This window comes from Notamacropus eugenii, chromosome 7, assembly GCF_028372415.1.
Source record: "Notamacropus eugenii isolate mMacEug1 chromosome 7, mMacEug1.pri_v2, whole genome shotgun sequence".
Taxonomy (NCBI): Eukaryota; Metazoa; Chordata; class Mammalia; order Diprotodontia; family Macropodidae; genus Notamacropus; species Notamacropus eugenii.
The window spans coordinates 167,450,654-167,464,028 of NC_092878.1; the positions used below are offsets into that span (position 1 = coordinate 167,450,654).

Consider the following 13,375-nt stretch of genomic DNA (forward strand, 5'->3'; position numbering starts at 1 on the left):
AGTGACTGTGTCCACCATCATCTCCCTCTTGTGTGGGCTTCACATGGCCAGATCCTGGACTTGACTCTCCTAATGCTCTAAAGACTCATAGTCAACCTCTGAAGACGCTCTCCTGAGTCCCACTGGCCTGGGGGGTAAAGATTCAGAGAAGTCCAGAACTTCATGTCCCCTCCTCTGTGGCACCGCCCCCCAGCCTGTTCCGTTCAGTCTGAGAGGAGCTGAGCTCTCTCTTACACCAAAGTGAATGAAATCCTACTGTACACCCCCAAGGAAAAGTCAGACCGAGAACCCAGGCAGGGCAGCCACAGGGAAGGCCCTGAATGCGCCTTGTGGAGTAGACAGGGGGGTGGCAGGCACTCCCCACGGGAAACCCCCTGGATGGCCATCCGCTACAATGGTACAATGGCAGTGGTGGTGAGGAGCCCGGGCACAAGTGAGCCAACAGCTTGACCAGCTGTGAGGTGTCTGCTCCTCTATGTCTTCAAAGGAAGGTGGGAGATGGGGGGCCCATGGGATCACCTTGCCCCTCATGCTCACTGTGCAGGAAGAGATTCTAGCGGTGCTGACAGCAGGCAGGCCATTGGAGGAGGAGGAGGGAGAAGAGAAAAAGAAAGGAGAGGAAGGAAGCATGGATTTCCAAGCCAGGCACCTGAAAGGTCTTGTAGGACCAACTGGAAGACAAAAGTCTGGGGGGACATCTAGGTCCCACTCAATGGGAACCATCAATCCATGGAGCAGGACTTCATATTTCCAATGGACTGGAAGCCATGACCATGCTTTACCTAATCACAACTTCAAATAGCATGATTTAAAATACATATAACCGCTTCATGAAATTCCTCGTTGACACCAATGGGGACCATGCTATGATACGAGGAGAAAATGGTGCAGTATAGTACAGGACTCTTCTCTGCACTCTACTTCCCAAGGGATGAGCTGGAAAAGGAAAGGGAAGGAGCCACAGCAAGACTCGGGCTCTGATGCTCAGTCTGCCCATTACCAGCTGTGTGACCTGTGGTCAGCAATTCAACTCCTCTGAGCATCATCCGTAAAATGCAGATAACACAGCCTGAACATTTGATCTTTCAAGGAGGCTGGGAGGACCAAGCCAGACAACATTCACAAAGCCCTGTAAGCCCTACTACACCAGGTCAGCATCAGCTCTTGTCCAATACAAGAGTGCCTGCTTTGGGAGCTATACCACAGGGTTGCTAGCCAAGGTCTGAAAAGACACCATGGAGGGCATGGACCCCACCCCTGCATGCACTTCTCCTGTGCTTGTGGGCTCAGAGAAGGCATCCCTCTGCGTGAGACAATCCCTCTTCTGTCTAAACCAGGCATTTGCTGAGCTGGGAACATCCGCCCCCAAATAGAAGAGGACCCTGATGATCAGCTCTACTCCCAAGGGATTGTGCAACACAACTCAGGCTCCACTGATAGCTAAAAGGGGCCAAACCTTGAGGAAATGGACCATGTTCAGCAGGGCTTCTGGGTGACCAGGAGAGACTTTATCTTCCTGGTCACTACTAAGTCAACTACCAAGACCCCTGCATCCAGCATCTGGATCCCTCCAACAGGCTCTACCCCCCTCCCCTATGCAGACTTAATAGCTAATGAGTTACTTTTGCTTCATAGCCTGCTGATGCTGAACGAAATACAGCCCCGTGGGCCACCTCCTGGGCCTCAGACAGTAGACCCCATCTGCCCTGGGGCTGACCTTGGAGCCTGACCCAAGACAAGGTCAGCTCCCCAACAGGATGAGGAGTCAGAGGACAACCAATCCTAACACAGTTGAAGTGTGCATGCGTGTGTGCACGCGTGCCTCCCAACTTACATGGCTCCCTGGCGATGAACTGAGGGGCGGTACTGGGCAGAGGAGTGCTGGGGTTCGGGGTCCCGACAAGTTTGTTCTTTGCCATCTTTGTGTTTGCCTTGGCAAACTCTAGTCGCAGTGTCTGAGGAATTTCTGGATCGAAGCGAATGCCCTGTAGGGAGAAAGAACAAGTGGTGGTGTCTGTACTGTCTTCGAATGCCGCCTAAAGAGCAAGAAAACAGCCCCGCAGGCCAGACGAGAGTCTGAGACCCATGCCCAGAGAACCCAGGCTGTCCCAAGCACTGCCATCGTCAGCGCCCACCCCTGCGCTGCCACTTCATGAACACAGCTTTTACTGTTCCTTCAAATGTCATTTTAACACTTTAGTGCTTAAGTGAAGATCTAAGGTGAGATTTTTAAAAAGAAACGAGAATGCTCATTCAAACCCTCCTAGCAACCTCTGGAAAAGTAAGGCTGCTGATGCTAGCAGAAGGCTGTGCTAGCCTCTGAGCCTCAGGGCCTGGCTGGGCTGACTGCCGGCCCCCACTCCGGGAACGCTGAGAACCGCCTCAATGTGTTTGCCTTGTCATGTCGCTGGGCTGTGGATGCCCTCAGCTTGGTTTCTTTACTTTGGTGTCTCTGGACAAAGCTTCCCTGCATTTTTCATGCCTGTCACTCCTGTTCAGATACCATGTTTTACTTAGGAAGGCCTTTCCCCAATCTTTGTACACTGCAGATGGATTTCACATGGATCCTTTAAAATGGATTTCTGGGAAGCCTTGTAAGAACTGAGGTGGAGTGAAGTAAGCCCAAGAACAAGTTATACAAGGATTTCAACACCGTCACTAAATGTTATATGACTGTTAAAGAAAAAAAAAGAAAAAAATAAAATTTGAAAAGCCTTAAGAATTAGGATTGATTCTAGAAGCTCAGTGACAAAGCCAAGTTACTCCCTCCCTGGCAAAGGCAATGGTCTCCTGCTACAGAGCGAGATACGCATTTTTACGTACGGCCAATAACATTCAGAGCTGTGTTGCCTGACTGGAGGTATGGCTTTCTTTTGGGGGAACTGGTAATATTGTAGGGGGTGGCAGTGATGCCTCCCCCAGATGGAGACAAGTTATCAATGAAACATCTCTAAAAATAAAGACAAGAGAAGGAAGATGTTCAGAACGGAACGCTGGCAAATGGCCGTATCGGGACTTCTTTGTTAAGGGCAATGGATGCTGAAGAAAAAAGCACACCGTGCTGGACAGGTCTATCAACTAGGAATGTGTTTTCCTCTACACATGAAAACGTTAGCGTGTGGATGACTGTTCGAGGCCATAAGGAAAAAAATATTTATGTAAAAAAGGATTTCAAAACTTCCTCCTTACATTCAGGGCAGCAGAGGAAAGCATCACGTCTTAAAAGCTGAGCCCGGCACTGAGATGCAGAGAGCAGTTGCTGGGGGAGTTAGGATGAGAACACTGCACAAGGGAAGGGGAATAAGCCCCTGATGTGCCCAGCACTGTGCTGAGTGCCTTTAGAATCATCTCCGATCCTCACAACAACCCTCACAGGTCCCCACTTCACAGTTAAGGAAACCGAAGCAGGCAGGGGTGAAGTCACTTGCCCAGAGTCACAAAGCTGGTAACTACACACACTTCCAAAGGCTGCATTTGATGGACAAAGGTCTTCCTGACTAGATGCTTAGTGTTCACCAGCTGCCTCAAGTTAGCCAGGCTAACTCAGGCATGTGAAATAAGAAACCTGAGACGGGAGGTAGCGCCCCTCAACAGCCCCATCCATCAGACAGGTAAGGACCCTGAGGGACAGGGAAGTGCAGTGATTTGGCAAGGGTCACACAGTCAGGCTGGACTAGAAAGGGTAGGGCTCTGCTGCCATACTGTGGGTATGCACCTAAGGGTGCTGGGTCAGCCAGGAGGCAGGAGGGTTTACTTCTGACATGGAGCTCCCTGGCAATCTCTATTTGCTAAGTACCCAGCTCCTTGGCTTGGCACTTAAGGCTTTCTACAATGTGCCTCAATGTCCCTTTCCAGCCTTATTCATGTGATTCCCCTACATACATTCCAGAGGCCAGCCAAAATGGATTATTAATGGTCCCAAGGTTTCATCCCATTCTCTTTATTTCTACTAGTATACTTCTCTCCCTCTTGGTGCCCTGATGACGTCCTTCAATACCCATCTCAAGTACAAAGAAGCCTTCCCTGATCCCTTGGACCAGAAGCGGGTCCCTTCTCCCTGTGGGTGTCTCACAAGACTGTTTTCCTATATTCATCACAATAATACACAGTAATATTCTATTATATATTACCAATATGTCATTCTTCTGTATCACAGTTTATCTTCTGTAATCCAGCACTGGTGCCCTTTCTCTCCACTCCCACAGCCCTCACCTCGCTCAGACCTTCAATGCCTCTCACCCAGAGGACAAGAGCCTTCCAGTGTGTTGTCTTGTCTCCTCTTCCCTCTTTTCTGGCCAAACTGATATTTCTAAGGTACAGGTCTGACTATGCCACTCACCTTGCTCCACAACCCTCAGTGGCTCCCAATGGTCTCTGGGACGCCTGTCTTTGTTATTAAAGTCTTTCAGGGTCTGGCTCCCACTTATCTTTGCAAACTGTTTTCATATTTCTTCTCATTTATCATCCTGACATTCTATTTCCTGCCACATTATATTACGTAATTTCCAGCAGGCCCTGTCTCAGCCAATACAATAGCACTGTACTAGGCCCCAGGAAGGGTGCCAAGTACTGATCCCTTCTCTGAAGGAGCTCACAACCCAACTGCAGCATAACAAGCCATCAGCTCCCCCAGACCCACTCCCACTCCTGTCCACAGCTGCTCTCTCACACCGGCTACCTCTCCTCCCACTCCCGCAGCTGAGAACCCTAAATGCCTTATGTCTGACAGAAAACATAGTGGCCATTCACTAAGAGCCCTCTCCTCCCTCCCGTCTTCCTCCCGTCCTAGCACTCAGGCACCTTCTGCCACTCTCTGTGCCTTGAACCGTGGCACACAAGGGAATGGTCTTCTCCTAAGGGAATCCATTCCAGCCTCCTTCATGGCTGGCTCCTTCCCTATGGCCTACTGTCATGCCCACATCTCCACATCCTTATCCGGCCCTCCTGCGGGTGAGCACCCTGTATCTCCTCCTCTGCAAGCTGTCTACACAAGTGCCTCCACTTTCCTCCTCTTGCTCTCTTCATGCTGGCTTCGCACCTCACCATCCCTCTGACTGTTCTCTCTCCCCTGTTACTCACGATCCCTCGGCTGTCCAACGTAAAGGCCTTTCCTCTGTCCTCCTCCTGGACTTCTCTGCCTCTCTGGCACTGATGACCACTACTACTCTCTCCTTCCCACCTCTCTGACCGCTCCTTCTCTAACTCATACAAGGGATCTCCAACCAGGCCATACCTGCCCCCCTCACGAGGAGACATGAGATCTCCTAAGTCCTGGCATGTTCTCTGGCCTACCTGGAACGCTGCTCCTCCTCCTGGCTGCCTGCACTGCCTTCAAATCTCAGCTGAAATCCCACCTTCTCCCAAAGCCTGCCCGATGCCCTCTGAGCTCCATTGTTAGATATCTAACTCACTTGTCTGCAGTTTGCATGTTGTCTCCCCAACAAACTGTGAGCTCCTCATGAGCAGGGACTGTCTTTGGCCTTTCTCTGCAGCCCCAGTACGTAACCTAGTGCCCAGTGCATAGTAAATTCTTAACAAATTCTGGCTCATTTGTAGACATCTTGGGGACAGGGATCATGTCTCATGTGTCCTAGGACTATTCCCTCTTCAATGAATCCAGGAATCCCTCTCCTGCATTATAAGAGAAAGCCTAGGGCTGGCTGTATTCTGAAATGGCACAGGGCAGCCCCATCTGGGCACAGAGCCCTGCAAGCCCCCAAAGGCCTCTAGCTGGGATAGGGTGAGAATGTCATCATTCTCTGGTCCCAGAAGTGGCCGGTTCTCTGAAGGCAAGGGTTCGGTGGTGCCTGGTTCCATCATGGCATCCGCAGCTCCCAGCCCAGGGCCTGGGCCCCACGGGTGCTCTGCATGCATCTGAGAAGCTGCCTGGTCCCCTCTCCAGGACCCCGCCTCCCTCTGTCGCAGCCCATTTTAGCAACCCCACCATTGTGCTCCTCATCCAGGCTCCAACATCCTTTTAAAAAAAGCTCTTTCGTTGAAATGACCTAATTTGCTTGGCAGCTGAGGCAGGGGCCGCAGGCTCAGAACCCAGTCACATTCCACTCCCATCTGCAGCAGCAAAGCCTTATTTGGCAATCGATATCCTGCCTTGGGATTAGCCAGGCCCCAAACTGGGGAGATGTACAAGGGGGAGAGGAGGCCTGGGGAGGCAACTAGAAAGGGGAAAGAGAAAGAGAGAGGGGAAACGCAGAAACCAGGGTAGAAGCGGCATCTGCCTGTGGGCTTCAGATGGGACCTTCAGCATGGAGCTCACCATCCCAGGGATCACAAACCAAGTGTGGTTAGAGGGAGACTCTAAGACCATAAACCTTGGACTGAGATGGGGCCGTAGGGACCACTGAGTCCAGCCCTTTCACCTTCAAGGAAAGGGAATCTTGGCCCCAAGGACTCAATGACCTCCCCAGGTCACTCCCAACACTCAGCATGGGTCCCATTTTCTAAAACCCCTTTGTTCTCCGCTGACAGATTATTAAAATGCTCCTGGTCACTGTGGTTCCTCCCCATGCCCCCCAAGTGCGGAGGGCCTCCTGAGTGGGCCCTTATCCCCTATGGGCAATGCAACTGCGTGATTTCAGAGACCTGGTAGTTCCACGACCAACCAGTTAGGATCCAGGGACCCAGGCTGTAGCTCCTGGCCTCCTCCAGGTCCCAGCCCACATCCCATCTTCTGCAAGAAGCCTTTCTCAGTCTCCCCCCAAACCTTCCTGATTTCCCTTGGTTGATGACTCAATTCCACTGTGTCTAGATCTTCCCTGAACATGGCCATGCTGTCTGCCTCTCCCATCAATCAATCAATCTTTATGAAGCACCTACTATGTGGCAGGCACCATGCAAAGGGCTGGAGACAATACCAAAAGAAAAGGAATGCAAAAGACAGCTCCAGCCTTCACAGAGTCTGCAACTTAGTGGGGACGTGACAAGCGAACAAGTATCTAGACAGGATCAACAGGAAAGCATCAGGCTGAGGGGCTTTAGCTGGGACTCCCAGAAAGCCAGGGCTGTCAGTGGGCGGTCAGTGGTCAGAGCAGAGGCCGGAGGGCGGCCCAGGCCTGGGGGAGCTCAGAGACAGGGAACTGCCACATCCAAGAGTGGGGTCAGGGAACGGGCAGGAGAAGACAACTTAGACACAGATGGGGAGGCCTTTGAGAACGAAGGCCGGGTCTGGTTTTGGTTTGTGCGTTGCCTTTCTCTGTATTCTGAAGGTACTTAATAAATGCTTGTTTAGTTGCTGAGAGTAAGGTCCCTCCAACCAACCAGAACACATAAGAGAGAATTACAGACTTAGAACTGGCAAGGATCTCATTTTACAGATGAGGAAACTGAGGCCCTGATAGTCTCTCTGAAATAATATTTGTAAAGCCCTTAGTACAGTGTCTGGTATACAGTAGGTGCTTCATAAATGCTCATCTCCTTTCCCTTTCTCCATAGACTCCCTTTTCTCAAAGACATCAAGCTATTGCCAGGAAGTTTTTGGAGAAGCAAATGGGTTAAATCACCTGTTGGCAAATGAATGAAACTATAAGCCAGCAAAATGCCAAGAAGAACTTCCAAGGACCATCCCTGCCGCCTGCGTCGGCCCCCAGGCTGAAGTATCACAGCCACATGTTGGTAGGCACTGAGGCCGAAGCCAGCGAGTCAGGTCAGCTGATGACTACCGGACAGCTCAGCCCCATCGATCTAGCTCAGGGAATGCCACCAAGGGAGCTCATTACCAAAGCAACCTGTGCAGTGAGATTCACTCAGGCAGCAAGAGCAAACTCCTGGGAGTGCAGGGAGCGCACCAGCCACTGGCGAAGGGCTGGGGACACTGTGAATGACTCGGGATGCAAAGTGCTCTTGTCCCAGGACTATGGCAGCCCCTGATGTGGAGAGGGGAAAGGGGCAGACCCCAGAGGGAGGAGATTAGCCATCGGACACCATGACCACGATGGGGCCCAGCCACAGGCGTTGGGCGGCAGCAATGAGAGCACCCAGGCTGCAGTCTGTGAATGTCAACGTTTTCTCTTTGGGTCATCGCACGATGCTTTTTAGAGGCAGGTCAGGGGCACAGTGTACAAAAGTGTTGGACCTGGAGTCAGGAAGACCTGAGTTCAAATCTAGCCTCACACCCTGGGGCAAGTCACTTCATGTCTGCCTGGCTCAAATGGGGATCCCCTCCCTCCCAGAGTTGTTGTGGGGATCAAAGGAGATATGTGTAAAGTGCCTGGCACATAGTAGGTGCTTCATACATGCATGTTCCTTCCCATTCCTTCCTCTTAGTTTCTTTGCCATTGTGGCAAACATTATTAAGCTCAGATAAAAAGACAAGGGCTGCCATCAGCATCACTGGAGGGAAGACCCACCCCAAGAGGCAGGAGGACTGAGGGTCAAAATGACCAGGACAAAAAAAAAGATGTGGCATGCCCCACTGCCTGCAAGGATGGTCCTGGTCTAGAGATGGAGGACTACTTTGATCTACAGCCTCAATTGCCCCCTGAGACTGAACTACCCACAAGTCTCCTTGGGGAGGCGATTTCTGGGCAAAACTCTCTGGGCCTCATTTTCCTCCCATGTAAAATGGAGAGGCTGACTAGGTGGTACCGTCAGCCCTGGCTGGAGTACTGAGGTTCACTAGGCACCTCGTGGCCTTGAGCTTGGTGTGGACAACACAGAGGCTTGAAGGACAATCCAGTCCTTGAGGTTCTGACCTCCTGAGGCAGAGAAGACTCCCTCCCCCCAAGAACCAACACTGGGCAAAAAGTGACCACCGTGAAGGGGTGGTCCAGACAAGTGCAGATGTGAGGGAGGACAGAGGAGAACCCTTTTCCCTTCGATGGGGAAGGAGAGGTGAGTGTATCAGGGAAGGCTTGCTAGAGGAAACAGCTCAGGTGGGCCTTGGGGGGGGGGGGCAGGGATTTCACTCAATCCCCACTCCCATTCCAGGTCAACATCACCATGTGCCCAGGGGCCTGCATGACCCTCCTGCTTGGCCTCCTTCCCTCCAATGTCTCACCATCTCCATCTAGACTTCACCAGAATAATCTCCCTAAATGTAGCACAGATGTGTCAGGACCACGGCCCTGCTGAAAACTCTGCATGGGCTTCCTTCCCATGGCTATGTACGTACAATACGGACTCATTAACCTGGCATTCAAGGCCCCTTCCCATGTGCCCCATGCCCACTTTCTCAGACAGTAAGCACATTAGATCCCTGCTAGCTTTTATTTCCTCCCCAACCCCCACTCCTTCTCCACAGACTCCTGGTGCGTCCCTCTGCTGGGGGTACAGCTCACTCTGCGTCCAATGCTCAGCCTTCTCGGCTGCTCCCCAGTGCAGCAGAGGTCCTCCTGTAAACCACCCAGGAGCACTCTGTCCTCTCTCCCCTCTGCCTGTGACAAATGGCCTGCGAATACACTTTCATGGTACCCTCCCATCTGGTTACAGGCTCTTCAAAGGCAGTGACAATTTTCAATTCTGAATCCCCAGCCTGGATCACCCTCTGCCCTGCACAAAACAGGGCATTTTAGCAAATGTCAGGGAAATCCAATGACTCTGGGCCACATGGGACTTGGGGTGGATGTTTCCATGCCAGGCTATAAAGGGACCCCATATTCACAGTGTATTAGAGCGAGGATGAGCCACAGGTCAGCAAGGGCAGATGTCTTCACGATGGAGAGGTCCTAAGTGACTTGGAATCCCGTTACCTTGAGAGCCATAACCCTGGGACCCTGGCTGTGTGTGTGTGTGTGTGTGTGTGTGTGTGTGTGTGTGTGTGTGTGGTGGGGAGGGGGGGTGGTCTCTTCCAACTGTCTTACTCAGAAGTACAGGCAGACATTTCAGTAGGAAAGGAAGGCAAGCACACACACATACGCACGCACGCACAGTTTCATTCTTCTCCTAAATAAGGGCACAGTTCCCATAGCAGGGAGGCCTGTGAATACAAATGCCATGGTTCTTGGACTGCAGCCCATGGAGGAAGCACATGGGGCTCATGATGCTCTGTCCACACCATGGATGGCTACACACTTACCTGGAAAGGACAGGATCTCCATGTCCTTCCCCTCTGAGCCAGAGTGGCGCCAGATAAGAGGAGCCACAGCAGGGAGGACCCTTGGGGGTCCCTGGCTTTAATCCCTCATCATACAGATGAAGAGCCCAGCCAGGGGAGGGCACCATGGCTCATGCCACGTGAGAATCATCCCCTGAAGCAAGATGGGAAGTCTAGAGGGAGAGGCCTGGAGGGGGGCCTGAGGAGGGGAGCAGTCCACAGGGGTCCCACCTGACAGCCCCATGACACAGAAGCTTCGGGTTTAGGCTTGATGGCAGCTGTCACCACATGGGACAGGCCCCTCTGGAGGAGGGGAGGCCTTCCACTGCAGTCAGACAAACCTGGCAACGTCTGTGCTTCTCGGCACCCCCACAGTGCCCCCCTCGACGTTCCCAAGAACCTCCTCCTGAGCCACCCAGCTGCCCAGCTCACCCAACGGGTCATCCCAAAAGCACTCACGATGTGACTGCCACCAACAGGCTCAAACAGACTGCTCTGTCCAGCATCCACAGCCCTCCCTGATCCTACCTGCCTCCCTGGCCTTCAAAACAATCACTTTTTATACTTTAAAAAAACTTCCACAACATTTAATTTATGAATTTCTCTCCCACCTCCTCCACTGGTTAAAGTTAAAAAAGAAGGGGGAAAGAACATTCCAGGAAAACAAGCAAACACATCAATTCTATCTCATAACACACCCAATATTCCATATGGAAAGGAAGGGCATTAACTGAGCGTCTGCCACGTGTTAAGTCCTTCACAAAGATGAACTCCTTGGATCCGTGCCCAGTCATTAGACACGAAGCGGGCAGTGAACTGGGGGGTCAGGAACACCCAAGTTCATCAACCCCTGCCTGAGACACGAATTAGTGGTGTGACCAGAGGGAAGTCACTTCACCCTCTGGGACTCATTTTCCACATCTATAGTCAGGGGGTTGGACTCGGTGCCTTCTAAGGCCCCTTCTGGTATCATCCCAGCTCCTTACGTGGTGCCTGGCATACAGGAGGTGCTTAATAAATGCTTCCTGACTGAGGGAGGCATAATCCACACATTTTCTCAGTTCCCGTCCTGAGCCAAGCACGTCACTCAGCCCTCGACTCAGGGACACTTTCTTTCCCTTTAACATGGTTATCGTCATTCTCCCAGCTCTAGGTCAGGGTCTTCAGAGCCTACATCTCAAACCCTCATGGGATGAGAGAATTTCTGAGCAGGCAAGGAGGAATGGAGGAAAGGCAGTGATACCTAGAGACCTGAAGGCCACAGAAGGGTCAAGGCCAGCAGGGGCCTTAAGGCATGCATCCCCTCCCACTACACTCCCTCATGACTCTTCCTGCATAGAGGCCTTGGCGTGTAAAGAATGGACGCTCAGGCCATGCCTGTCCTTGGAAGAGGCCATCAATTCCCCCTCCCATCTGTCCTAAGGGTGAGGGGTCAAGTTCACGTTCCAGGAGGGGGCTGAACTTGGCCACGGTGTTCTCAGACCCCTTGGAAAGGGCGATGAGAGCGCCGTGCCCAAGATGTGCCAGGGACGCCCCATCTCTGGGCCAAGCAAGATCAATGTGCTCCATCAGAGCCATATTTCATGGTCACATCTGGCTGGAGATGCCATCGCCCCGCAGAGGAAGCACTCAGCTGGCCTGACCCACACTCCTCCCCTGCACCCTCTCTCACTGCAGGTGACCCTCAGACATCTGTCCTGGGCCCCGCCTCTCCCCCTTCCAGACGGCGTCCCTCAGGGATCTTCTCAGAGCCCAGGGATTGAATGACTATCTCTGCTGAGGATGCTCAAACCTACTTATACAGCCCCAAATTCCCTGCTGACCTTTGGCCTCTCACCCCAACGGCCAAGTGGATGATCTTAACACGGTTATCCTGGAGACAGTTTAAACTCACTGTCTTTCCCCAAAGAGCCTCCCCTCCTCTTGCCAAGTTCTAGACAGATCCCCTTGGACTCAGTGCTTTCTCCTCTGCAGCTCCCCTAGTGTGTACATGGGTGTGTGTGAACACGTGTGCATGCATGTGCTGTGTGTGTGTGCATGAGGATTCCAGGATTTGCGTGGTCATGTCCCCCTCCACACACAACCTGCATGAAGACACTCATGGATAGAGGAGGTGATCCTGGCACTGGCCAAGGAAGGAGCACTCTATAAAAGGGCAGTGCTTGGGTATGGGCGCCGTTTGCCACCCACAGGCACGCCCTTGGTCCCAAGGATGCCTGGCTCTCAACAAGTGCTTGGCAAGGTTCTGTCATAAACAGTTCATGCTCTGAATTAACTACCTCATTACAGCCAGCCCAGGACAGGTCAGTCCTGGCCCCTGCCCCCTAGCCAGGGCCCCCCCACAAGATTCCGGGAAGAGGCAGAAAAGGCAGGAGAGGGGATCTTTCTGAATCCGATTGGAAGATGCCCAGTCTGGAGTCAGAAGTGGCTGGCAAGCCTCTCCCCTGGAGTCCCTGGCCACTGGGAGGCAGCTAAGGAAAGCAGAGGATGCAAAGCTGGGAGGCCAGGAAGCCCTGTCACGTGCAGAATTCCCGAGCTCATGTGGGGCATTTCGCCTCAGACTTGCTGCATGAATGCCAGCGCTTGTCCCCAGACAGCCTTGCCTCTAGGTTCCCCAGAATGGCAGGCAGCTATGTGGGATCATATATACAGAGTGGGGAAGGCCTTTGGGGCCATCAAAATGAACCCCTTTGTCCCACAGAGAGGAGAACTGAGGCACATAAAGGCTATGTGACTGCCTCAGATCACACGCAGGATTCTGCATTTAGAGCCAGGTCCCCAGAGGCCTTCAAACCTAACCTCTGCATTTTACAGATGAAGAGGGAGGAAAAGTGACTTGCCCAGGGTCACACAGACAAACCAGGCTGGTCTTCACTCCAGCCTATGCTACATATGCTTCATCATACTGCCTCTCTAATAATCCAGGCCATTTCTTTGCTGGAGATGGGGGTGAGTTTCTGTGAGTCTGGAGGACACTGGGTCTTGGGGTAAGCAGAGAGGGAGAAGCGGTTCTGAGCCTTCAGGTTTTTTCTGCTTTTGTCTATGAGTTCTTCTGAGTCCTTTACATCTGAGGAGAAAAATATCCCCTCCCTGCTACAGTCTTAGTACCCTGAGTGCTTATACAGTTCTTGGAGATCTCTGACCCTCCTAATCCTGACGTGACAATCTTGGAGATTTTCTCAGAGTAACCTCTAGGGGAGGGCAAAGTGAGTCCGACAAAGTGACCAGACCCACAAGTGTACAGAAGCCCGGAACTCAGTGGCCTGCCCAGGTTCCACAGGGTTCTTAGCTGCAGGCAACATCAGGCCTGGGCACCTGGAGGGTCTT

The 13,375-nt window shown here is 52.3% G+C and overlaps 1 protein-coding gene across 7 annotated transcripts in view; it reads right to left on the minus strand.

Moving 5' to 3' along the window:
• The window catches only part of RBPMS (RNA binding protein, mRNA processing factor), a 140,369-nt gene that overhangs the window by 40,967 nt on the left and 86,027 nt on the right, over nt 1-13,375 (minus strand). For all 7 annotated transcript variants that reach the window (XM_072625506.1, XM_072625509.1, XM_072625512.1 and 4 more), the window contains one exon: nt 1,835-1,985. In XM_072625506.1, the coding sequence (XP_072481607.1) occupies nt 1,835-1,985 (151 nt within the window). The remainder of the gene's footprint in view (nt 1-1,834; nt 1,986-13,375) is intronic.